At 43.7% G+C, this 27,730-nt stretch overlaps 1 protein-coding gene across 6 annotated transcripts in view; it reads right to left on the bottom strand.

Annotated features, from left to right (window-relative positions):
• The window catches only part of cnksr2 (connector enhancer of kinase suppressor of Ras 2), a 205,540-nt gene that overhangs the window by 129,340 nt on the left and 48,470 nt on the right, over nt 1–27,730 (bottom strand). For all 6 annotated transcript variants that reach the window (XM_003218904.4, XM_062977212.1, XM_008107310.3 and 3 more), the window contains exons 5-6: nt 19,030–19,071; nt 1,985–2,104 (exon numbers count right to left, since the gene is read on the bottom strand). In XM_003218904.4, coding sequence (XP_003218952.1) covers nt 1,985–2,104; nt 19,030–19,071 — 162 coding nt within the window. The remainder of the gene's footprint in view (nt 1–1,984; nt 2,105–19,029; nt 19,072–27,730) is intronic.

Here is a 27,730-nt window from a genome sequence, read left to right on the forward strand (position 1 = left end):
CTGCAGTTTGAAACTAGCTTTGAACTGCATTAAATGGTTAGTGTAGATGAGGACTCTGTGGATGAGCACTGAATCTAGACAAAATAGCATAATGAAGCTGGATGGGATCATTGGGACTGAGAACAAGATAACCAATGGAGTTTGTTCATCTGCACTTAAGACTATACAAGCACTGGGACTCCAGGACCATCATACAGAGAGATAAAGTAGGTAATTTTTAAAAAATATATACAAAACCAAACCTGTTGCTTACCATGCATGGAGATGGGAAGTCAATCACTTCAGCCAATAAGCACTTATATATTAAACAAACCAGGCAAACTCATATTTCTAGACTGTAAGTAGCAGAAATAAACAGCAAACTATAATTAAATAATTGATGCAAAATCACTCCCCAGGCTATATATCAACCATTCATCTGGAATGCCTCTGCCAATTGATCACATTTCATTAATCTTGATGCTTCTTAACACTTAGAATATTTTCCCTGCCCGCTTCTTAAGATTCTTCAGGCTGTTTCTTATTCCAAGCGTTGCACACAGCCTATGATTTTTTATACATTAGCCAACGGTCCCACAACATCGCCAGCAGCATACATATTGTTCAAAGATATATAGTTGACTTTTTTTGTTATTGCAAATGGCATTCTATATAAAGAGAACTTGAAGTTTTTGTGTTTATAGCAATTATGTCGCACAATCTCTGTGTTTTTTTCTTGTTTTTAATCACCTGTAGTTTCCAATAAAAATGTTGCAACAATTTTCCTGGTTGTTTTGTTCATGTATTCCCGTTGCCAGCATCTGTAACATTTCCCTAAGCATAAGAGGTCTTTGTCGCCCCAAATCTTCTTTGCATTAAGCAGCTTCTTTTGAATTATTTTGCAATGACTGTCGGAATCTCCATTCTGACAGCACCAAAACCAAAGATTATACATCTTTAAGGTAAATCAAAATTCTACAAACATTTGGCAATTTTTTACATACTAAATGCTACAAGGCCCTTTAAATGCCACCAAATAACCACAATAAACATATCAAGATATGAAAAGCTATGCACATTTTTGTATTAAACATTACTACAAACTCCTACCAATTCAGGAAATAGAGGATATAACCAGGAAGTTATTACAGCTGAATACTTAAGAGAACCCCAGAATAATGCAGAACTTTTTAGGATTAAGTAGGAAAAACTATGGTCTAAAGAACTTACAGCCTACAAAACAGTCAAGAGAAGGCATTTTCTAAGAAGTTTTGAAAATGGAAGATACTATTTAAAAAAAAATCAGGTAAAGAAAACAGTTTTGGTCATCTCCTAAATAACATTTCTGGAAGAGGAGACATAAAAAGGAGGTCTGGATTAGGAAAGGTTTAGGTGAAATCATGAAAGGAACAATATTTTCAACTGGATTATGACATAGGACACAGAAGAAACAATAGACAATGGCACACAAAATGGCTTCTATCTCCAGTATTATCACTGAGACAAAGTATGAAGGATCATATCGCAGTACAGCAGGAAGACAGGTTGGGAAGCATGCTAAATGCACCAAGTAAAGCAGGATTATTTCTAAATTATGTCGCCCAAATAGAAAGATTTTGTTTAGGAACCTTTCCCTGACATCAAAGCACCAAGGACACAAAAGTAATCACAGGTTTGCAAACATATTCCCAAATGTGCTCAAAATTGTGGTCTAGGCAAAGTAACCTCTTTTCTTAACATTACTGAAGACATCGTCCATAAATCATAACATTGCTAACTATCAAAACTAGATTAAAACTGTATCTAGATTTAGGATCCTAAAAAAGGGAAGGCACTGCAGTACAAACACATAGCTTTTCCAATGTTTTCTTAAATTTTATACCAAGGTTAATGTTCTTTGTGTTGTATCTGACTGCCCCAAAATACTGCTACAATAAAGATTTTATTCAGAGAATCCATCACTTTCATTTTGGATGACACTTTTGATTAACTGCGTACATCTTACCAGCCCTTCGCTTGGTTTGATGTTTGCTAGCTGGATCACTTCCAGGTGAGCAGATTGAGATACAAGAGGATCAGATGAGAGCGAGATTATGTGGTCACAGACATTAGAAAGAGTCTTGCACTAGAAATAAAACATAAATGTACACTTTCTATTAGAGACCAAGAAACCTAAAAAACAGTAATACAGAAAACAATCATCTTATACAGTATAATAAAAAGGTAACATTTCTTATATGTTCATATGAAAGGCTGACCACAAGATGTATCTACACTGTAGAATTAATGCAGTTTGACACCACTTTAATTGCCTTGGCTGAATTCTATGGAATCATTGGATATATATTTTTACAAGATCTTAAATCCTAAGCTTCCTCTGCCAAAGTGATCTGGTGCTTCACCAAACTACAATTTCCATGGTTCCATAGCATTGAGCTATGGCAGTTAACAGACTGTCAAACTGAATTATTTCTACAGTATAGATGTACCCAATGGAGTTATAGTTTGGTGAGGCACCCTGGGAGGCCAGGCTTTGAATCCCCATTCTGTCATGGAAACTCACTGGTTGATCATGGACAAGACCCACTTCTTCAGCCTTAGAAAAAAGGCAATAGAAAACCTTTTCCGAATAAATCTTGTCAAGAAAATCCTACAGATGCACCACAAATAGCAGCTTAAAGGCACATAACAACAAAGTTTTGCAAAGCAAATATCAAAGTCAGGAAATATCCAAATTGACACACCAAAGGAAGAAAATTTGTCTTCTGCTTTAGAAAGATAAAATCATAGACTTTTAATGTTTTTAATACTGAATTTTTCCAAAGATCATGCAAACATGGAGAAGTGAGCTGGCAATAATGATTTGTTTCAATCAAATTCTATAAACCAATGGTGCAGAACTTGCAGACATCTAGATGCTTCTGGATTACAGCTCCCATAGCCTTTAGTTACCAACTGAGCTGGTAGGAATTATTGTCCAAAACATGTGGATGACCATAAAGTTTCCTACCCATACTAAAACTAAGGAGAAGACATATGCCTATGCAACAAAGGAAAGGAGTCTGTCACAGGGACTATGAGATAACTGCCCCAACAAGCAGTAGTCCCATTACATTACTCACAAATTACCACGAACTATCTATGCTCTAAAGTAAAGGTGCTGCAGAGGAAAACATGTTTAATTGAATGTGCACTTCTTTCACGCTCTATTCATTTAAAGAATAATTTTAAGCATGAAAAATTAATCTGAATACTTCTTTTATAACAGCCCAAGCTAAAACATAACCATGCAAATGCATTCCAAAAATGCATTAGAATTAAGGCAAATTGCTCACAAATTGAAGCAAAATAGATATTTAAATATGTGGTAAGCCGCAATACATTTGGAGTATCATTTAACACTCTCATGAATGCTTTCCATAACAACATATTATATAACAACTGAAATAGTCATATGTCCAAACTGCCTTTTTCACTTTTGAATGAAATGTTAATATTGCAGAAACCTGCTTTTGACAGCCCTTACAACATAATGCCATTAAGAACTAGCGTTCCAGAACTGAACATACAAAAATTGAACTGTTCTATAGACAATCAACCATGCTGGAGCTGCTAACATATAATGAAATCTCTCCTCTGCAAAATACTGATCAATAGATTCAGAGAAAAAGATACAAAATGTATTTCAAATGGAAGTAGAAATCATATCCTCTAAAGATTTGGGACCTTAAACTATTTTGTGCAGCACTGAAGACTGCATAAGATCCACTTTTTGCATGATCTAGGCTCAAAATATTAGCTTTAAATGCCAGTCCACCCTAAAATTCTTATATATTTGCAGTACTTTCCATATTAATACAGTAGAGTCTCACTTATCCAAGCTAAACGGGCCGGCAGAAGCTTGGATAAGCAAATTATCTTGGATAATAAGTAGGGATTAAGGAAAAGTCTATTAAACATCAAATTAGGTTATGATTTTACAAATTAAGCACCAAAACATCATGTTATACAACAAATTTGACAGAAAAAGTAGTTCAATACGCAGTAATGTTATGTTGTAATTACTGTATTTACGGATTTAGCACCAAAATATCAGTTTTTTTTAGTTTTTAGTTTATGGCGATCCCTCGTCGTTCGAGGACGATAGTCTTCCAACCTTGGTATCTTGGGCGTGTGTTCTTAGGTGACTGAAGAGACCGATTCTTGACCCGCATATTCTCCCGCAGTGAGGACATCGGTTTCCAGGTGGAAGGCGGTCCCGGTCGGGGTTAGCTTGACGCTCCTTCCTCTTGGCACGTTTCTCCCTTAAGCCCTCCGTCCGTGCCTCTTCGAACTCCGCAGCACTGCTGGTCACAGCTGACCTCCAATTAGAACGCTCAAGGGCCAGGGCTTCCCAGTTCTCAGTGTCTATGCCACAGTTTTTCAGGTTGGCTTTGAGCCCATCTTTAAATCTCTTTTCCTGCCCACCAACATTCCGTTTCCCGTTCTTGAGTTCGGAGTAGAGGAGCTGCTTTGGGAGACGGTGATCGGGCATTCGGACAACGTGGCCAGTCCAGCGGAGTTGATGGCATAGGAGCATCGCTTCAATGCTGGTGGTCTTTGCTTCCTCGAGCACGCTGACATTTGTCCGCCTGTCTTCCCAAGAGATTTGCAGGATTTTCCTGAGGCAACGCTGATGGAAACGCTCCAGGAGTTTGGTGTGACGTCTGTACACAGTCCACGTTTCGCAGGCGTAGAGCAGGGTTGGGAGGACAATGGCTTTATAAACAAGCACCTTGGTCTCTCTACGGATGTCCCGGTCATCAAACACTCTCTGCTTCATACGGAAAAATGCTGCACTCGCAGAGCTCAGGCGGTGTTGTATTTCAGTGTCGATGTTGACTTTTGTGGAGAGGTGGCTACCAAGGTAGCGGAAATGGTCAACGTTTTCTAATGTTACACCGTTAAGCTGTATTCCTGGCTTTGCAGAGGGATTAGCTGGTGCCTGTTGGAAGAGCACTTTGGTTTTCTCGATGTTCAGTGAGAGGCCGAGCTTCTCGTATGCTTCTGCGAAGGTGTTTAGAGTGGCTTGTAGGTCTTCTTCTGAATGCGCACAGACTACGTTGTCATCAGCATATTGGAGTTCTATAACAGATTTTGTGGTGACCTTGGTTTTGGCTCTCAGTCTGCTGAGGTTAAATAGCTTGCCATCTGTCCGATAGATGATTTCCACTACGGTGGGAAGCTTCCCATCAACAAGGTGAAGTATCATAGCGATGAAGATGAATATAAGGTGGGGGTAATAACACATCCCTGCTTGACGCCTGATTCCACCTTAGATGGGTCACTTTGGGAGCCGTTGCTGTCCAAGACTGTTGCCATCATGTCATCATGGAGGAGCCGCAGGATGTTCACAAATTTGTCAGGGCACCCGATTTTTTGGAGGATTGTCCAGAGAGCGCTGCGATTCACTGTGTCGAATGCCTTTGCAAGGTCAATGAATGCCATGTACAGAGGTTGGTTTTGTTCCCTGCATTTTTCTTGGAGCTGTCGTGCAGTGAAGATCATGTCCACTGTTCCGCTGGAGGGACGGAAGCCATTCTGGGATTCTGGGAGGGTGTCTTCTGAGATAGGGAGAAGGCGGTTTGCAAGGATTCTTGCAAGGATTTTCCCGGCCGAGGTTAGAAGGGAGATACCACGATAGTTACCGCAGTCTGTTCTGTCCCCTTTCTTGAAAAGGGTGATGATGGTGGCATCCTTGAAGTCAGCTGGGATTTTCTCGGTCATCCACACCTTTTTAATGAGCTGGTGGAGTTGTTGTATCAGCTCAGGTCCACCCTCTTTGAAAATTTCAGCAGGAATCCCATCAGGTCCGCTGGCTTTGTTGTTTTTTTGTTGGCTAATGGCATTGCTGACTTCTTCCAAACTAGGCAGTGCTGCAAGCTCATCCCTGGTTTGTTGTTCAGGGATTTGTGAGAGGGTCTCTTCGGCCACATTGGAGCTGCGATTCAGCAGGTTCTGGTAGTGCTCTTTCCAACGTAGTGCAATTGATGTTTTGTCCTTCAGAATTTTGGTTCCATCTGATGAGCGTAGGGGCTGTATGCCATGGTTTCTTGGTCCGTAAATGATCTTTGTGGCTTTGAAAAATCCCTGAGCGTCATGGGTATCTGCAAGGTGTTGGATTTCTTCAGCCTTCTTTGTCCACCAAATGTTCCTGAGTTCTCTGGTCCTTCTTTGGACCTCAGCTTTTGCACTGGCATAGATCTTTTTCTTGGCAGCACAGTTGGTGTCTCTCTGCCATGTTTGGAAGGCTTTCCTTTTGTTATCAATCAGCTGTTGGATCTCTTTGTCGTTATCATCAAACCAGTCTTGATGTTTCTTAGTTAGGTATCCAATGCTTTCTTCGCAGGCTGTGATGATGGAGGTCTTCAGTTTGTTCCAATGTTCCTCAACATTTTCGGGGTGTTCTGTGGGTAGATGATCTTTGAGTGTTGTTTGGAGAAGGGCTCGTTTGGAGGGCTCCTGAAGGGCTTGGGTGTTCATTTTGCGCCTTGTTTTTCTTCCTTGGAGTCTGCGTTTGGGGACGATCTTGATAGCCATCGTGGATCGGATTAGCCTGTGGTCTGTCCAGCAGTCATCAGTACCTGTAATGGCTCTTGTGAGAAGCACATCGCGGCGGTCTCTGGCACGTGTGATAACATAGTCCAGGAGGTGCCAATGCTTTGACCGAGGGTGCTTCCATGATGTCTTGAGCTTGTTTTTCTGGTGGAAGAGCGTATTGGTGATGACAAGGTTGTGCTCTCCGCATTTGGTGAGAAGCAAGATGCCATTCGAGTTGCTGTTTCCGACCCCGTCTTTTCATATGATCCCTGGCCACAGGTCAGAGTCCCTTCCGACTCTTGCATTAAAGTCCCCCAGGAGGATGATTTTGTCCTCCTTAGGTATCTCCGATAGGATGGTATCCAGCTGACAGTAAAAATTTTCCTTGATGTCTTCGTCAGCATCTAGAGTTGGTGCATAGGTGCATATGATGGTTGCCTGTTGGTTTTTGGCAAGGTTAATTCGGAGGGTTGAAAGTCGTTCGTTGATGCCAGTGGGTGCTTCAGTCAGGTGCTTCACCAGGTCGTTTCTGATTGCAAAGCCAACTCCGTATATTCTTCGCTCTTCTTCAGGCAGTCCCTTCCAGAAGAAGGTGTAGCCTCCCTTTTCTTCCTTCAGCTGTCCCTCTCCTGCTCTCCGGGTCTCCTGAAGGGCTGCTATGTCGATCTTAAAGCGTCCTAGCTCCCTTGCAATGAGAGCAGTCCTGCGTTCGGGGCGTTCGCTGTCAGTGTTATCTAACAATGTCCGTACGTTCCATGTTCCAAAGTTCATTTTTCTTTTTTGGCCGCAGAGTGGTGACCCCTCTGGACGCGGCAGTCCAGTCAGGGTAGGAGAGGCAGACTATGTTTAGGGCACCTTTTCTAGCCCCTTCCCCGTGTGGGGTGAGCAGAGCAGATCCTAAAAAGGGCTGCTCAGTCATGGATACAGCTGCCGGACTACTCAACTGCCTCGGTCCTTGAGGTAGAACGACTGAGTCCATATCCACCGCCCATGTGCCAGTCTGTGACTAGGGGCTTCCAGATTTCACAGTCCTGCCCCCGTCGCCACTCGCTGATCGCCATGGGACTTTTGTAGGTTTGTTTTTATTTTTGTTGGAAGACGCCTGTGCATGATTTTTTTAAAATGTGTGGAGGTCGGTGCACGGCCGGTCAACACACAGTCTTCACAGAATGAGGTTCCAGCAGTGGTGTGGTTAACACAACGACAGTGGCTTCTCAGTCTGTTGCAGCCTTCTTCCGCCTTCACAGCCGTTGTAACATGTACCATCTTATCCTCCGCCTGCTCCGCCGTTGAGGTCTTTGGGTCTTCGGATTGTGCTTGGTCTGGAACCTCCCCTGCGGCCACTCCTGGGAGTGCATCACTCCAGTGGTTGTGCCCACAGGTTCATCGGAACACGCAAGCCCCCTTACCACGGCAAGGTGACAATCCACCAAAATATTACAATATATTGAAAACATTGACTACAAAAATGGCTTGGATAATCCAGAGGCTTGTGATGACCCATGGGCCTTGTAGTCCTGCTCATGACATTGTGATGCCTGATGAAGAAGAAAACTTGGGTTTTTTACCTTCCCAGTCAGAACTGGATTCTTCCCAGACAGATTCTTCCCAGCCAGATCTGGGAACCTTGCACCTGCAAGAGGATTATGTTCCAGAAGTATGTCAAACAAATACTGAGGCTACATCTCCAGTGTTTTCTCGCCATGAGTTTTGTAAACAACAGAGAGGCTTGGAAGCAGCCTCGCGCAGGAGTGCGAGAATAATTGCTAAGAATTTGCCAATTAAGCCTACTTTCCATGAGAATCTTTAAGGAGTCAAACATCTGGTCTCAGAGATTAGCTTTCGTTTCTGGTTCCCAGAGAACTGCTCTCGGCGGGAAAGTTAGACTCTATATAGGTGTTTTACCCGCGGAGTAACTTTGCGGAGTCAATTCGTCAGCCTCCGGAGCGAGTTGTGTCTGGACAGCGCGCTCCGTTTCTAGCCTCGTTCCTGCTCAAGCCTTGCCTTGTTTCCAGCCTTCGCTCCTGTTTCCCAGCCTTTGTTTACCAACGGACCTTGCCTTGTTTTCCCAGGACTAAACCTTGCCTTGTTTCACGGATTTTACCAAGTTATTCCACGGACCTTGTTCTTGTTCCTCGTTACCTTGTTCCACGTTTCAAGCCTTGTTTCAAGTATCAAGTTATTTCCTAGCCTTGCTCAAGTTCATGGACTAAAGGACCTTGTCATCTCCCCTCACTTTGCCTGGCAAAGTGAGTGTTTCGGTTATTGGATTACAACTTTGGACCTTAATATTTCATATTGGACATTGTTTCTTTGGACTAATTTTGACCTTCCCTGAAAGGTCTACTTCTGGACTAACTTTTACATTTGTTTTACTAACTTTATATATTTCCTTAATAAAGATATTAGATAGAATCTGGCCTCTGCGTATGGTTATTGGTGCTCTGTAGCCTGGGTCGTGACAGTTTGACTCCGCCACCCTAAGCACCAATTAACCTCGGCCAGAATGTCTACCGGAGTCGTACCTGGGCCGAGCGGCCAGCCGATTACCTACACCATCGACAAGGATGAGGTGGACCGAATCCGTGATAAGCTCAATGCACAGGATGGAGAAATAAAGGGTTTGAAGGAACGCGGAATCCGTCTTCCGGCCATGGCGTTGCCAACCAAGTTTACTGGAGAAGCTTCTAAGGTTCATGTTTTCCGTCGCCAATGCCAAGCTTATCTAGAGGCCCGTGATGCCGAGTTTCCCCAGGAAGACATCAAGGTGGCGTGGATTTACAGTCTCCTAGACGGGCCAGCGGCTAACTGGGCGACGGCTCTGTTCGACCAAGCCTCCCCACATCTAAGGTCAGCGCAACATTTCTTGGACCACCTTAAGGCGACCTGGGGAATCGAGGACAATTTGGAGGCAGCCGGGCACAAACTCCGCCGCCTCTTCCAAGGAGACAGACCCATGTCTCAGTACATAGCCGAGTTCCGAGTGCTGGCCCACAACACCGGCTGGAACGATGTTGCCCTCAGAGGACAATTTCGGGAGGGTCTCAACATTGAAATGCTGGAGGAAATCTCCAAGGTGGATCCTCCCCAAACGCTGGAAGCACTCATCGATCAATGTTTACGGGCTGAAGTCATGATTGCCAACAAGAAGCAGTGGGTACGAGGCCAGAGCGGTAGAGCTGGGGCAAAACCCCCCGCTCCCGCCAGCGTTCAGCCGCGTCCAGTGTGGAGACCCCCACCACCATCCCCATACCCCAGAGGGAGCGAGGAGGTGCCGATGCAGTTGGGCAATGTGCGTCCCAGATTAGATGCCGCCGAGAAGGCCCGCCGCCAACGCCTAAATCTCTGTTGGTATTGCGGGAATGGGGGCCACTTCGCCAGAGAGTGCCCAGCCAAAGGGAAGCCCGCCGCCCGTCTTGCGGCGGCGTCCTCCACGGAGACGAAGACGTCTGAGGCGGCTGGCACACAGCCGGCGGGGGAAGCCAACGACCGGGCGTAGAGAGGCTCGCCAACCCGGTCAAGAAACCCATTCAAGAGCCGCCAACCGGGGTCCTGTTCCTTCTAGTGGTCACCTTATGGTCAGCAAAAAAGGGACCCGTTATGATCCACGCCATGATAGACTCAGGAGCTACCAACAATTTCATTGATAGAGAGTATGCCGACTCTCTGGGATTACAATATCATGACTTCAAGAATGCCCGTGTGGTGCAAGCCATCGATGGCCGCCCTCTCAAGACGGGCCCCGTAAGCCAGTGGTCGGAACCCACCAGGATGTGGATAAGGGAACATATGGAAGAGATTTCCTTCTTTGTTACTGAGGTTCCCCATTTCCCTGTGATTTTGGGGATTCCATGGCTGACACTTCACGACCCAAGCATCTCCTGGTCCAACAGAGAACTGCAGTTTGCTTCAAGGTACTGCCAAAACCATTGCCTCGTAGCCAAGGTCTGCCATGCCACAGACACCGAGCCCATTATCACCTTGCCAAAGAAGTACTCCGAGTATTGGGATGTATTCAATGAAAAAGAAGCCGAAAAATTACCCCCACATAGACCTTATGACTGTGCCATTGACTTGGTGGAGGGGGCCCCGATCCCGCGAGGGCATCTCTACTCCCTGACTGAACCAGAGCAAGAAGCTCTCAGGGAATTCATAGAGACAAACCTTCGCAAGGGATTCATCAGACCCTCTCAATCCCCAGCCGCCTCCCCAGTGATGTTTGTGAAGAAGAAGTCAGGGGAATTACGCTTGGTGGTGGACTACAGAGCATTGAATAATATCACCAAGCGGAACAGCTATCCCCTGCCCTTAATCTCGGATCTACTAGACCGACTTCGAGGAGCCAAGGTTTACACCAAGCTGGATCTTCGGGGATCTTACAACTTAGTTCGCATCAGAGAAGGGGACGAGTGGAAGACCGCCTTCCAGACTAAATTCGGATTATTCGAGTCCCGAGTTATGAATTATGGATTATGCGGAGCTCCCGCAACGTTCCAGCATTTTGTCAATGACATTTTCCAGGACTATCTAGATAGGTTCTTGATAATCTACCTGGACGATTTTTTGGTGTTTTCTAGATCACAATCAGAACATGAGAACCACGTCAAAATGGTGTTGCAACGATTGCGGGATCATGGACTTTATGCCAAGCTAGAAAAATGCGCTTTTGATCTACAAGAGGTAGATTTCCTTGGATACCGTATCTCGCCTCTAGGGCTCTCCATGGATCCAGCCAAGGTTTCAGCAGTATTGGAATGGCGGGCGCCAACTAACAAGAAGGAGGTGCAGCGATTCTTGGGGTTCGCGAACTATTACCGTAAGTTCATTCCAGATTTTGCCCGCTGGTCTGATCCAATCACTAGCTGCATCCGTGGAAAGCAGCCCTTCCGCTGGACTGATCAAGCAGAGAAAGGGTTCCAGCAACTAAAGAAATTATTCACATCTCAGCCAATCCTTCAGCATCCAGATCCTGAAACCCTTTTTGTGGTGCAAGCGGACGCCTCTGATGTGGCAATTGGGGCTGTGCTCCTACAACCGGTGGGAGATCACCTTCATCCTTGTGCCTATTATTCGCGTCAACTAACCGCACCAGAGAGAAACTATACCATTTGGGAAAAAGAACTATTAGCCATAAAGGCAGCTTTTGAAACTTGGAGACATTGGCTAGAAGGGGCCAAATTTCCCATTGAAGTCCACACTGATCATCGGAATCTAGAACATCTAAGAACTGCCCGCAAGCTAAATCAGAGGCAGCAACGTTGGGCTTTATTCTTTGAACGTTTCAACTTCCAGATTCATTATGTGACCCCAGCCCAAACCAAGCAAGCAGACGCCCTGTCACGTAAACCGGAATACGCTGCAGGACGCAAGGAGACCTTTGAATCCCAACTACTACAACCCGAGAACTTTGCCACGCTCACAGTGGGGAACACCAAATCCACTCCCATTGATTCAACTCCCTCTACTCCAGGGCCCATCTGTGCTCAAGAAATCAGGGCTAGTCAGCAAGCAGATGCCTGGGCGCAGGATCAACTTCGTCAAGGTCTGCATTTTCCCTTTTCGCTTAAAGATGGACTGCTTTGCTATAGAAATCATGTTTATATCCCACCCGGACCGGGCAGGGAAAAAGCACTTCGTCTGTGTCATGACTGCAAACCAGCAGGGCATTTCGGACTATTTAAAACCATGCATTTGATCCTAAGAGATTTCTGGTGGCCCAAGATCCGCAAGGATGTGGAAAAATATGTTAACACCTGCCCAGTATGCCAGCGCTCCAAGATAAGAAGGGAGAAGCCCTCAGGGCTTCTACACCCCCTTCCTAACCCATCTCGCCCATGGGAAATAATTTCTGCGGATTTTATCACTGACTTACCACCTTCCTGTGGATTCACCACGATCCTAGTGGTGGTGGACCTTTTCACCAAGTTAGCCCATTTCATTCCCTGTGAAGGTCTTCCCACAGCCCAAGAGACTGCAGATTTATTCCTCCAACATGTTTTCAGACTACATGGATTGCCCAAGAGTTTGGTCACAGACCGTGGATCCCAATTCACCTCTTGTTTCTGGAAGGCACTACAAAAACTATTGGGCATAGACTCTCGTTTATCTTCAGCTCATCATCCCCAAACGGATGGGCAAACGGAGCGCACCAATGCCACTTTGGAACAGTACCTTCGCTGTTATGTAAACTACCAACAGGACAATTGGGCTTCTCTGTTACCACTGTCGGAATTTGCCTACAACAATGGAGTCCAGGCTTCTACAAAAGAAACGCCGTTCTTTGCAAACTACGGCTTCCATCCACGTTTCTTTCCCCCTGTCATTGAAACTTCAGAAGTACCCGCAGCAGAAGATTGGCTGCAGGAACTCACAGCGGTGCAACAACTTTTGCTCCAGCAACTGGAACAAGCCAAGGAGGACTACAAACGTCACGCGGACAAACATCGCCAGCCGGGCCCCGAAATCAAGGTAGGAGATCGGGTTTTTCTGTCCACTCGCTTTTTGCCCTCCCATCGCCCTTGCCGGAAGTTAGATGCCCGTTTCATTGGCCCCTATCCAGTGGTGGCGCAACTTAACCCCGTGACTTTCAAACTCCAACTTCCGCGCTCAATGCGCATTCACCCAGTGTTTCACCGCTCCCTGCTCCTTCCGGCGGATGGTGTGCGGCCAGATGTAGACCGGCCGGCCCCCGTCCCTATTTTGGTGGATGGGGAGGACGAGTTCGAGGTTCAGGACATTTTGGATTCTCGCTTTCACCGCCGCCGCCTGCAATATCTCATTGACTGGGTGGGTTTTGGCCCTGAGGAACGCTCTTGGGAAGACGCTTCCACAGTTCACGCTCCTGATCTAACCCGTCGCTTCCATCAGACCTATCCCGCCAAGCCACGACCTCGCGCCTCGGGGAGAGAGTCCCAGTTTGGGAGGGGGCTTGAGGAGGGGGATAGTGTGATGACCCATGGGCCTTGTAGTCCTGCTCATGACATTGTGATGCCTGATGAAGAAGAAAACTTGGGTTTTTTACCTTCCCAGTCAGAACTGGATTCTTCCCAGACAGATTCTTCCCAGCCAGATCTGGGAACCTTGCACCTGCAAGAGGATTATGTTCCAGAAGTATGTCAAACAAATACTGAGGCTACATCTCCAGTGTTTTCTCGCCATGAGTTTTGTAAACAACAGAGAGGCTTGGAAGCAGCCTCGCGCAGGAGTGCGAGAATAATTGCTAAGAATTTGCCAATTAAGCCTACTTTCCATGAGAATCTTTAAGGAGTCAAACATCTGGTCTCAGAGATTAGCTTTCGTTTCTGGTTCCCAGAGAACTGCTCTCGGCGGGAAAGTTAGACTCTATATAGGTGTTTTACCCGCGGAGTAACTTTGCGGAGTCAATTCGTCAGCCTCCGGAGCGAGTTGTGTCTGGACAGCGCGCTCCGTTTCTAGCCTCGTTCCTGCTCAAGCCTTGCCTTGTTTCCAGCCTTCGCTCCTGTTTCCCAGCCTTTGTTTACCAACGGACCTTGCCTTGTTTTCCCAGGACTAAACCTTGCCTTGTTTCACGGATTTTACCAAGTTATTCCACGGACCTTGTTCTTGTTCCTCGTTACCTTGTTCCACGTTTCAAGCCTTGTTTCAAGTATCAAGTTATTTCCTAGCCTTGCTCAAGTTCATGGACTAAAGGACCTTGTCATCTCCCCTCACTTTGCCTGGCAAAGTGAGTGTTTCGGTTATTGGATTACAACTTTGGACCTTAATATTTCATATTGGACATTGTTTCTTTGGACTAATTTTGACCTTCCCTGAAAGGTCTACTTCTGGACTAACTTTTACATTTGTTTTACTAACTTTATATATTTCCTTAATAAAGATATTAGATAGAATCTGGCCTCTGCGTATGGTTATTGGTGCTCTGTAGCCTGGGTCGTGACAAGGCTTGGATAAGCGAAGCTTAGATAAGTGAGACTCTACTGTAGTCATACTAAACCCAATGCTGATGATGTTCCATAGTTCTTGGTTCTCTACAAAGGACCAATAAGCACTGTCTTGCTCAAGAAAATAGGTACCCGTTAGCATATAGTAGGTGGACACGAGACAGGATGAGAAACTGGAATTTCCAAATGGACCGTTTTCTGGGTTGCAGACTTACACAAAAGTTTCTCCTTCTAAATCAAAGTGGCCAGTTTAATCTCACTTTTTAATGCAATTTGCTCTGAGCTTTTTAATTCTTCCCTAATATCTGGAATCCACAGACCTGGAATGGTACTTAGCATGACTAAGATAGCAATACCTTTCTTCAATTTGTTATGATCTTCTGATGGATAGGAGACATTTACATATTTATGGGCTGCACCACCTGACATTTACATATATAGACTGCACTACCTAAACATACTTTTCCTGGGACTTAACTGTCAGGATTTGGAAATTACCTGGCATTTTCTAAGTATAGCAGAGTTAATACCTCTGGCCTAAACACCTGTAAAAGAGTTAAACCATTGCAATTAGGGTGTGGTGGTTAATGCAATGGGAGTAGTATATAAGTTGTAAGTATACTGAGTAAGTTTGATGAAGGTGGTTTGGAGAGTTACTGCTGTGAGTAGTAAGGAAAAACAAACTGTAAAGTTTGTATATTTTGTATATATTTTGTATACCACTGCAACAAAGGAGAAAGAAAAGTCTTCCTGTTTATTTGAGAAAGCAGAAAAGTCTGTGTGTTTTGTTGTTCCAGTAGAAGACCGCTACAACTGTGTTTTTGGATACCTGGTTCCTTAACCAAAACTAATAGAGTCACCTCCATAAGAACAGGAGTTTTATAACTGCATAAAACCCGATGCAGCTAAAGATCTCTTGCTGCTCGATGTGCAGTAATATTAACTGCTATCTTTGCTCTGGTATGTTTGGCATAATTATGAACATTTAAGAGACAGCGATATATAACCATTCAGCATCCTTCAGATCCCCAAGATTACGCATCTTTTAATCCTCAGGTGTTTGACTATGGGCAAACCTACACAGACTATGTAACGCTGGACAAAAGCAGTTGAGTGGAAGTAAAGCAAACATACACACAGTTTGCTTTACTTCCACTCAACTCCTTTTGTCCAGTATTACATGGTCTGTGTATGTGTGCCCATAGTAAAGCAAACTGATCACATGTCAAGTGCTGGAACCAAGTTGAGATCTGGACAATGCTTATACACATCAGGGAGGTCAGCTCCAACATGGCTCCAAGATCCACAGTATCTGAGCTTCATAACCATGGAGGATTCAGGGTTTATTTTTTGTAATGCCCTTGCCCCAATCCTCATGTGTGGATTAGATTGCCAGAACATCTGTCCCTCAATTGATTTTGCCATGCAATATGGTTTCCACTTACATGATCAGAAGTGCATTAAGCATCTTATTTTGGAGTGTTCCACAATTTTGCTTATCTTGGTTTAAAGCCTCACCTCAAAAGTGCATCCCTGTGCACATTTGTGCAGTGTGTCATTTGGACACAACATTTTTGGGCTTCCTTCAATCCATGTGAAGTGGTCAGTATAGATATAAGTGGTCAGTGGTCTACATAAGGGAAAAGAGGAGTAAATGCATCCCTGTCTACAGAGATGTTAAGTTTCGGCCAAAAGCTGTCTTGCCAAAAAAATAAAAATAAATAAAGATTCCTACCAATGAACTGGATATTTTAAAACAGCAATGCCATGGAAACTGATTTCTTAAATTTTCTTTTAAACTGCTACTGCTGCTCAGTTGTTTAGTCGTCTCCGACTCTTCGTGACCTAATGGACCAGTCCACGCAGGAGGTCCCTGTCGGCCGTCACCGCCCCCAGTTCCTTCAAGGTCAACCCAGTCACTTCAAGGATACCCTCCACCCATCTTGCCCTTGGTCAGCCTCTCTTCCTTTTTCCTTCCATTTTCCCCAGCATCATGATCTTTTCCAAGCTTTCCTGTCTCCTCATGATGTGGCCAAAATACTTCAGCTTTGCCTCTAATATCCTTCCCTCCAGTGAGCAGCCGGGCATTATTTCCTGGAGGATGGACTGGTTGGATCTTTTAAATAATTTAGACTAATTTACTGCAAGGTAATCAAACTATTTTATCAAGGTCAGTCGAAAGTCCGATCGGGATATTGGGTGGCAACCTGTGCTTGACGGGGTCGCACTCCCCCTGAAGGCGCAGGTCCGCAGCTTGGAGGTCCTCCTGGATTCGGGGCTGACGCTTGAAGCTCAGGTGTCGGCCGTGGCCGGGAGGGCCTTTGCACAATTAAAACTTGTGCGCCAGCTGCGACCATACCTCGAGAAGTCTGATCTGACCATGGTGGTCCACGCCTTAGTTACCTCTAGACTGGATTATTGCAATGCGCTCTACGTGGGGCTGCCTTTGAAGACGGTCCGGAAACTGCAATTAGTTCAACGCACGGCAGCCAGGTTTCTAACTGGAGCAAATTACAGGGCACGTTCAACGCCTCTGTTTAAGGAGCTCCACTGGCTGCCGCTTACTTTCCGAGCCCAATTCAAGGTGCAGGATCTTACCTACAAAGCCCTAAACGGTTTGGGACCCGCCTACCTTAGAGACTGCATTTCCCCCTATGAACCCGCACGATCTCTTCGCTCGTCGGGGGAGGCCCTCCTCTCGCTCCCACCACCCTCGCAGGCGCGGTTGGTGGGGACGAGAGAGAGGGCCTTCTCTGTCGTGGCCCCCCAGCTTTGGAACCTGCTCCCTAGGGAGATTAGGCTGGCCCCCACCCTCCTCTCCTTCCGGAAGAATCTGAAAACCTGGCTTTTCCGGAAAGCCTTTGATGAGTGACTTTTGTTGGTTTAAGATGCCTGCCTATGTAATAATAGACCCACTGATCTGCCCTTTTATTGTCACTATTGTCATTTATAGTACTTCATTGACTATGTCAATTATGTAACTATCTCCTCCCGATTTGACACATTCACCTTTCGGCCCAGACTTGTGTTTGATATACCTGTTTTAACACTTTATCTTGTAAGATTGTCCTTTTCGATTGTTTTACCGATATTGTTGATTTATTGTTGTAAATTTGTGTTTTTGTTTTGATTTTATATTGTGATGTTGGGCAAGGCCCCATGTGAGCCGCCCCGAGTCCCTTCGGGGAGATGGGGCGGGGTACAAGAATAAATTATTATTATTATTATTATTATTATTATTATTATTATGGCCATGAGTCTGCAAGACCTGATCAGAGCTGGTGATGATACTATAACTTGGAGGTCTCTCATTCATGGAATCACCATAAGTCAAAGTCGGCATGATGGCAGTTACCAACAAACAACAGGAAAACTACAATCCTTGTTTTTATTTTTAAACATAGCTTTAAATTTCATACATCACAGATAATGCACCAATTTTAACCACGACATATGCCTAGCCTCAAATGACTCAAGTATGTTAGAATATTACATCCATCTCTACTTACCAATTTATTTTGTATTATTATATATTTACTGAATCTTTTGAATATGCTCTCAGATAAATTAAGCAAAGTCAGACACAAACACTCCAGATACATACTTACATGCTTTGTCTTTAAAACAAGAACAAAACAAAATCCCCTCTCTCTTGATGAGACCAATAACATTTTCCCAAAGGTCACCTTTATCCTGCAGTACATCTGCAGAAATTCTTAAAATGAAATTAAAAATATCTGTTTCATTTCTATATTACAAAGATTTTACTGACCTATATATAAGAAAATAAAGAATTCAGTGAATTCTTTTCATACAAAATCCTGTTCAACACCATTATTAGTAACTGGAAAGGAGCATGAACATGGTACCACTGCGTGGGCATGCCATGTAAGGTCTTCATGGGGTGATGGAATAATCTCCTTTCCCGGGGAAGCCATGTTAAGACCTGCTAATAGTTGACCTACACTGATAGTTGAATAGAGAAAATCCAATAAACTGCAATTTATAATTAAAATTGTATATTTCATCTATTTGGATGCCAAAAAAATACAACAATGCTACCAGAGGATGGGCATTTAGTTAAGAGATATTTCACTTTGACGACTTTGACAATAAGCTGATTTGAGCACCAGATCCAGTGAATCTTTAATCCACTCAAGGCTGAAAAGCATTATGAGGTATTTGTAGATGCAACAGACTTTTGATAACCAGCTTTAAGCCCAGGAAAAAGGAAATTGAGTGCTTTCTATACCAGTTAACTTCATTCCTCAAAGGCAGAAAAACCCATCTGCTCTGCCAGGACTCTGGAGGACATTTTCTATCCATAATATCTTTTTGTATATTTTGTATAACAAGCTTCTAATCAAAGACTGTATAGTTAGGACAGATATGAAAGGTAACACAACCACAAACTATACTCCAACAAGCAAACTTCTCTGGAAAGGAACCGAAAGAAATCTACATAAAAGAAATTAGATATGCAAAAGAATCCCTGAGGTGTGGCATCTCATACCATATTAATACATATGTAGAGAATATAAATGCTACTCACCACGTGAAGAATTTTATTTTCTGTTTCATATACTGTGCAGTCCTAAAACACACAGAATTAACAAAGGTTTATTTAAATAAATAAAATTCCATACATGCTTCATTTTTTAATGTCTAAAATAGATTTACAAGTGGGTGAATGAATTCTACATTTAGCTTTTTGAAGACATTTCTTATGGGTTCTTTCTTATCATGTCTCTTTTCCCTTTACAGTCATACATTTGCAACAATCTACAGTTTCTACCCACCAACATATTCCGTAGAATGCTTTATCATTCTAAAAAAAGTCAATTATAACAGTCTGCACTAACATCACACTCAGTTTAGGGTAAATTATCCTAATTATTTCTACTTCCAAATAAAATTATCAACAGTCTAGTGTACAGTTACAGGTAGTTAAACATTCACTAAATTTTGACTCTATGAGTCAATGTCTTGGACCTCTTTAAATAATCAAGAATAAATAACATTAATATGCAAGTAAAAGAAAAAGTAATTGGGAGAACTAAAACCTACAACAGAAAAGAAGCCTAATATTGGAATTAAGAGTTTGCCTGTTTTTATGAAACTTTTGCCACTAGATTTCAAAATCATTCATCCTGAAATCCTTATTGAAACATGTATTCCATGCTTTTTCACTTTATAAATGCAAAAGTCACTTTATGAATGCAAAAGCTTGATACAAAATAACTGCTTTTTTCTACTCTAAGAGCGCATTTATACTGACAACTTAGATTGGTGTATAATTCAATCAGTCCTACCATGAGTAACTAAACATCACACAGGGCTGATCCACATTAACCCAGGGCAAAGGCCTAGTTAACATGGTTTGCCCTTGAGTTAAATTAACTTAGAGGAGAATCCAAATCCTGGTGCAAGATTTGGATTCTCTCCTGGGTTAGATACACCATTGTATCTCTATTACAGATGATTACAGAACTATTATACAACTAAGGTGTATAACTTCAGAACATTTTTGTGTTCTATGACTGTTGTGAAGGAGCCTTCTGGGGTCAACGATACTACTGATAGTAGCAGGAAAAGAAAGACTCCTCGGGAGCAAGACTCATTTGAGGAGTTACAGAGAAAGAGGCTTAGAGAGATATTTGAGGAATCAACAGATGAGGATTCATTTATGGGTTTTGAAGAGGAAGATGGGCTTGAAATGGATGTTGGGGATGTGGTACGGGCAGAAGAGGATGGCATGGAATGGACACACGCTCCAGAGGGTTGTGATGGGGAGACTGGGTTCACTAGTAATGGGGACGCTGAGGAAACATGGGGTCCTTCAGGATCAGACCCAAGGTGGTCTAATTGGAGGAGTGGGGATAGTTCCACAGCTGCGGGTAGGTCTGGCCGTCGGCAGGACAGTTCCAGCTCGGATGAGGAATGGGAGCAACGTGTGGGAAGGGCGGTGCCCGGCTTGAATTCTGAAGATGAGTTGTAAATAAATTGAGGGCATTTGGCCATTGGGTCCTTGCGGCTTCCTGACTCTGCAATTACTCTTCGCTCCCAATTCCAGTTTGGCTCCTGGTTCTGCAACTACGCTCCGTTACTGACCGCTGGCTTCGTTCCTGACTCTGCAACTACTCTTCGCTCCCAACTCTGGTTTGACTCCTGGTTCTGCAACTACGCTCCGTTACTGACCACTGGCTTGGTTTCTGACCCTGCAGTAACTCTTTGCCCTTTGTTACTTTGTTTCCGGCACCGGTTTGTTTGCGCTGCCTCTGGCGGCAAAGTTTGGCCCGGTTTGGGACATTGTTTGTTTTGAGCCTTAAAACTCTATTTGTAGCCTAGTTGGGATTCTGTTTATGTTGGACTCTTGGGAATTCGGCCCGTAGTTTGTTTTGCCTTCTTCAAGTTATCCGGCAATTTTTAGCTGAATCTAAGCTGTTTTGTTTTAATCCGGATTATATGTCTGGATAATCCGGATTATACTCCGGTTTGGCTTTTTGGAGTTTTTTCTGTTCAAATGTCTTTTTCACACTGAAGTTTAAGTGTTGCAAGCTCCTGTGTTTGTTTTATGAGCTTTTTTGAGTTGTTTATACAATAAACTGTATATCCATCCATTGGCTGGCATCTGACCTTGACAATGACATTAAAACTGAGCAGGTAATTTAAAGACAGCATGTGTAACAGGTTTAGGAATTCTGGTGGAAAATAAAAAATTATTCATCTATAGAAGCAAAATTAATATTAAAAGAGGATATTAAGGGCAAGCAGGAGAGACTATTGTAAAAGTTCCACTTGAAAGAAAACAGAATTACAGTATGTTCAATGTATATAAAGGGAAACAGAACACCATTTATCTTGATCTATTTCCCATTGAATTTATTAAAAATGTAATGCTTTTATGAAACATGTTTTTGTGCAGTCTTTTACATTGCAGTGTAGGAATAAATCTCTGAAGTGCAATATTAAAGTTTTAAGACAGCAACATGATCGCTGAAATTCTATTTCCTTTACATATCAGACTAAAATAGCTCCTGGAGCATGCAGCATGCTTTCCCAGTTTTTGAATATGGAGCAGTGGCACTATAGTGTAAGCAGTCTGAGAAATGTTGGAAAGGGAAATAAAGGACACAAATCTATGGGAATCTACAGGCAGGGGAAGAAGAGTTAACAGCTAATTAGCTATATTGGTTGCTGCTCAGGCAAAGCCTTAACCTGACCTAAGTGATGTTATAACCTAAACACAAGTTAGCATGATTCAAACATGGAGCAAGTGGCACAAAGCAAAATTGTTGATATGAGGTCCAGGGTCAGCGTAGGCTGTTTTCTGCTAGAGATAGTGCCCTCAGCCATTCAGGTGCACAGTACTCAAATCCAGCCAATTTATCTTAACATATGAAATAGACATCTCATAATGGTCTTGTTCTCTCCTTAGTAGTAAAGTTATATGGACAGCTATTTCAAAGATGATCTACAATGGATTCAAGAACATCCAAGATCTTCATAAAGGAGAGTATATGTTTCGCAGACTAAAGGTACTTTATGCTGTTCTTAACAGTCTGTCATCCTTGGATATATGATCATTTAGATCCGTAATTCCCAACCTTTGGTCCTCCAGGTGTTTTGTACTCCAGATCCTACAATCCCTAACCTCTGGTAAACTGGCTGATATTTCTAGGAGTTGAAGTCCAAAACATCTGGAGGACAAAAGGTTGAGAACCACTGATCTAGATAATTTAATGCATGGGATAGTTGTCAGATTGGGATAACTGGAATTGGAATAATCACCTGATCATCCAGTGAGACTAAAATGCTGAAATAAGTCATTTTAACCAAGCCTCATGGCAATACACAAATGTATGTATGCTGCAATTTTTTCTAAAAGAGAGGGAGGTTGCAGTAATATAAAACCCACTGAATGCCCTCTTAGGGACAGTAGAAATGCCATCCTTCATGTTTGAGTGATCAGTTTGAACCACTGCTTTAGGAACATCAACAGCAAAAAAAATTAAATTAACTAAGGGCATATTTACACTGACACTGACAGGTTTGGGACTGGCTTGAGCCCAGGTGGATGGCACATGAGATATCTTCCAACTCTATTATTCTATGAGTCTATGACTAATTACATTCATCACAGAACCAGCCTTAAATAGCTCTGCAAGATTTCCCCCTACACACACAAACACACACACACAAACTCATATTTCCGGGAGACGTGAACCAGCATCGTAAGGCATAGAGGGTGAAAAATAAGTGCAAGTGACAGATAGGAGGAGAAGCAACTATTAATCCCTCCCAGGAGGCCGGTTAGCTCCCTGCTGCCCAGCCATACCCTTGGGGCACGTTTTGGTAACTTTGTTTTGGAATCTATAATGGGCTTCTCATCATCAGCGATCCCTTGTGTCCAAGTATAATTGCCTTTCAAGGGTAGGGTCTTGGTGGTGGGTTAGTAGGTGACTGTAGAGACCTATTCTTGACTTGCATGTTCATTCGTAGTGAGGACATTGGTTTCCAGATGGGAGGCAGTCGCAGTCAGTGTTGGCTTGACGCTTCTTTGAATTCCATAGCACTGTTGGTGATGTTCATTTTTATTACCTTTCCCCTTACTTGGTCACTATGGTGTTATATTGTATTTTGTGTTTTAATTTGTTTGTATATCTGAATGTTATGATGATACTACTTTTAGTTATTTATATTGGTTTTAACTTGTCACATTTTATTTCTGTTTTGGGCTTGGCCCCATGTTAGCCGCCCCAAGTCCCTTCGGGGAGATGGTGGCGGGATAGATAAATAAAGTATTATTATTATATTATTATAACAGCTGACCTCCAGGGCTTCCGAGTTCTCAGTCTATGCCACTGTTTTTAAGGTTCCCTTTAAGCCTATCTTTAAATCTCTTTTCCTGTCCACCGACTTTCTGCTTTCTGTTCTTGAGTTGAACGTAACTTGAGTAACACTTTTTGGTGATCGAGCATTCAGACAACGTGACAATGCTGATGGAAACGATCCAGGAGTTGGGTGTGATGTCTATAGACCGTCCACGTTTCGCAGGCGTAGAGCAGGGTTTTGAGGACAATGGCTTTGTAAACAAGCACCTTGGTATCTCTACAGATGTCTCAGTCATCAAACACTCTCTGCTTCATTCTGAAAAATGCTGCACTCGCAGAGCTCAGGTGGTGTTGTATTTCAGTTTCAATGTTGACTTTTGTGGAGAGGTGGCTGCCAAGGTAGCGGAAATGGTCAACATTTTCTAATGTTACACCATTAAGCTGTATTCCTGGCATTGCAGAGGGATTCGCTGGTGCCTGTTGGAAGAGCACTTTGGTTTTCTCGATGTTCAGTGAGAGGCCGAGCTTCTCGTATGCTTCTGCGAAGGTGCTTAGAGTGGCTTGTAGGTCTTCTTCTGCATGAGCACAGACTACGTTGTCATCGGCATATTGGAGTTCTATAACAGATATTGCGGTGACCTTGGTTTTGGCTTTCAGTCTGCTGAGGTTACATAGCTTGCAATCTGTCCCATAGATGATTTCCACTCCAGTGGGAAGCTTCCCATCAACAAGATGAAGTATCATAGCGATGAAGATGGAAAATTAGGTAGGGGCAATAACACATCCCTGCTTGACACCTGATTCCACCTTAAATGGGTCACTTTGGGAGCTGTTGCTGTCCAAGACTGTTGCCATCATGTCATCACGGAGGAGCCGCAGGATGTTCACAAATTTGTCAGGGCACCCAATTTTTTGGAGGATGGTCCAGAAAGCGCTGCGATTCACTGTGTCAAATGCCTTTCAAGGTCAATGAATGCCATGTACAGAGGTTGGTTTTGTCCCCTGCATTTTTCTTGGAGCTGTCGAGCAGTGAAGATCATGTCCACTGTTCCTCTGGAGGGACGGAAGCCATTCTGGGATTCTGGGAGGGTGTCTTCTGAAACAAGGAGAAGGTGGTTTGCAAGGATTCTTGCGAGGATTTTCCCAGCGGAGGTTAGAAGGGAGATACCGCGATAGTTCCCACAGTCTGTTCTATCCCCTTTCTTGAAAAGGGTGATGATGGTGGCATCCTTGAAGTCTGCTGGGATTTTCTCGGTCACCCACACCTTTTCAATGAGCTGGTGGAGTTGTTGTATCAGCTCAGGTCCACCCTCTTTGAAGATTTCAGCAGGAATCCCATCAGGTCCGCTGGCTTTGTTGTTTTTTTGTTGGCTGATGGCATTGCTAACTTCTTCCAAACTAGGCAGTGCTGCAAGCTCATCCCTGGTTTGTTGTTCAGGGATTTGTGAGAGGGTCTCTTCGGCCACATTGGAGCTGCGATTCAGCAGGTTCTGGTAGTGCTCTTTCCAACATAGTGCAATTGATGTTTTGTCCTTCAGAATTTTGGTTCCATCTTATGAGCGTAGGGGCTGTATGCCATGGATTTTTGGTCTGTAAATGATCTTTGTGGCTTTGAAAAATCCCTGAGCGTCATGGGTATCTGCAAGTTGTTGGATTTCTTCAGCCTTCTTTGTCCACCAGATGTTCTTGAGTTCTCTGGTCCTTCTTTGGACCTCAGCTTTTGCACTGGCATAGATCTTTTTCTTGGCAGCACAGTTGGTGTCTCTCTGCCATGTTTGGAAGGCTTTCCTTTTGTTATCGATAAGCTGTTGGATCTCTTTGTCGTTATCATAAAACCAGTCTTGATGTTTCTTAGTTTGGTATCCAATGGTTTCTTCACAGGCTGTGATGATGGAGGTCTTCAGTTTGTTCCAATGTTTCTCAACATTTTCGGGGTGTTCTGTGGGTAGATGAGTGTTGTTTGGAGAAGGGCTCGTTTGGAGGGCTCCTGAAGGGCTTGGGTGTTCATTTTGCGCCTTGTTTTTCTTCCTTGGAGTCTGCCTTTGGGGACGATCTTGATAGCCATCGTGGATTGGATTAACCTGTGGTCTGTCCAGCAGTCATGAGCACCTGTCATGGCTCTTGTGAGAAGCACATCACGGCGGTTTCTGGCACGTCTAATAACATAGTCCAAGAGGTGCCAATGCTTTGACCGGGGTGCTTCCATGATGTCTTAAGCTTGTTTTTCTGGTGGAAGAGCGTTTTGGTGATGACAAGGTTGTGCTCTCCACATTTGGTGAGAAGCAAGATGCCATTCGAGTTGCTGTTTCCAACCCCGTCTTTTCCTATGATCCCTGGCCACAGGTCGGAGTCCCGTCCGACTCTTGCATTAAAGTCCCCCAGGAGGATGATTTTGTCCTTCTTAGGTATCTCCAATATGATGGTGTCCAGCTGACAATAAAAAATTTCCTTGATGTCTTCGTCAGCATCTAGACTTGGTGCATAGGCACATATGATGGTTGCCTATGGCAAGGTTTTGGCAAGGTTTATTCGGAGGGTTGAGAGTCGTTCATTGATTCCAGTGGGTGCCTCAGTCAGGTGCTTCACCAGGTCATTTCTGATAGCAAAGCCAACTCAGTGTATTCTTTGCTCTTCTTCAGGAAGTCCCTTCCAGATGAAGGTGTAGCCTCCTTTTTCTTCCTTCAGCTGTCCCTCTCCTGCTCTCCGGGTCTCCTGAAGGGCTGCTATGTCGATCTTAAAATGTCCCAGCTCCCTTGCAATGAGAGCAGTCCTGCGTTCGGGGCGTTCGCTGTCAGTGTTATCCAACAGTGTCCGTACGTTCCATGTTCCAAAGTTGTTTTTTTTTTTGGCCGCAGAGTGGTGACTCCTCTGGACGCGGCAGTCCAGTCAGGGTAAGAGACGCAGACTATGTTTAGGGCACCTTTTCTAGCCCCTTCCCCGTGTGGGGTGAGCAGAGCGGATCCTAAAAAGGGCTGCTCAGTCATGGATACAGCTGCTAGACTACTCAACTGCCTCGGTCCTTAAGGTAGAACGAATGAGTCCATATCCACCGCCCATGTGCCAGTCTGTGACTAGGGGCTTCCAGATTTCACAGTCCTGCCCCCATCGCCACTCGCTGATCGCCATGGGACTTTTTTGGTTTGTTTTTATTTTTCTTGGAAGATGCCTGTGCATGATTTTTTTAAATGTGTGGAGGTTGGTGCACGGCCGGTCAACACACAGTCTTCACAGAATGAGGTCCCAGCAATGGTGTGGTTAACACAAAGAGAGTGGCTTCTCAGTCTGTTGCAGCCTTCTTCCGCCTTCACAGCCATTGTAACATGTATCATGTTATCCTCCGCCTGCTCCGCCGTTGAGGTCTTTGGGTCTTCGGATTGTGCTTGGTCTGGAACCTCCCCTGCGGCCACTCCTCGGAGTGCATGACTTCAGTGGTTGTGCCCACAGGTTCATCGGAACACGCAAGCCCCCTCACCACGGCAAGGTGACAATCCATAAAGGGGGACAATCCATCGAGGGGGTAAATTGACGTATCATACACTGTATCACTAAAATAATCCACAGTATTTAAAATCTGAAACACATAGAATTAAGACTCTTATTTGTGCAAATTGTTTTTATTTAAAGTTTTCTTTAAAAATGAAAATAGTCTTTTTTCATGTAATTTTATCCCTTTAAAAAATAATTTCACACATTATGATTGCTATTAATAAAAAGTTTATATAATGATTCTGATGGTTTATATTCATAATCATAGGGAGGAGGAAATATGGCAGTGAAATAGTCTTATCTATCTTAAGAATCTAAAAAAAGCCTAGACTTAATAGCCTGTGTGTTGGGGGGTGGGGGGGGGGATCATGCTTACCTAGCAAAGATTGGACATGTAATAAACAGCTTCCCAGTTTCCAGGGGAAAATAAAATAATGATCTAATCTTAACATTATTGCCCATAATTGAAAAAAAAACCCCACATAAATCTATGTACCCCAAAAGTATGAAGAAACCACTTCAGCTTCTTTTAGGCTTTTTGTGTCTTGTGCTGTGAAACATAGCCATAGAACTGGAAAATATGTATCCTCCACATTTTTGAGGTATGTAATTAAAATTATTCTCAATACAAAATAAAAATAAAAGGCACAAATATAGGCAGAATAGTTGTATTCATAATTATGCAAGCATCAGAGAAATTAGTTCTCTTTACCTCAAAACTGATTCATTTTTTCTAATTTTGTGATAGCCTAGGCATGGTGTGCTCACAGTAGCAGCTAGTAGTCATGCACAGCCAAATACCAGGTTACTTAAGGAACACACAACAGGCTAGCATTACTTTCAGAGTCTATGCAGCTAGAGGATAATGGAGTGATTGCCCCCTGGGACAAAAATGACACATCTTTGGTTCGACCAAGTAATTTGTATGTGTTG

Source organism: Anolis carolinensis, chromosome 3 (genome assembly GCF_035594765.1).
Source record: "Anolis carolinensis isolate JA03-04 chromosome 3, rAnoCar3.1.pri, whole genome shotgun sequence".
Taxonomy (NCBI): domain Eukaryota; kingdom Metazoa; phylum Chordata; class Lepidosauria; order Squamata; family Dactyloidae; genus Anolis; species Anolis carolinensis.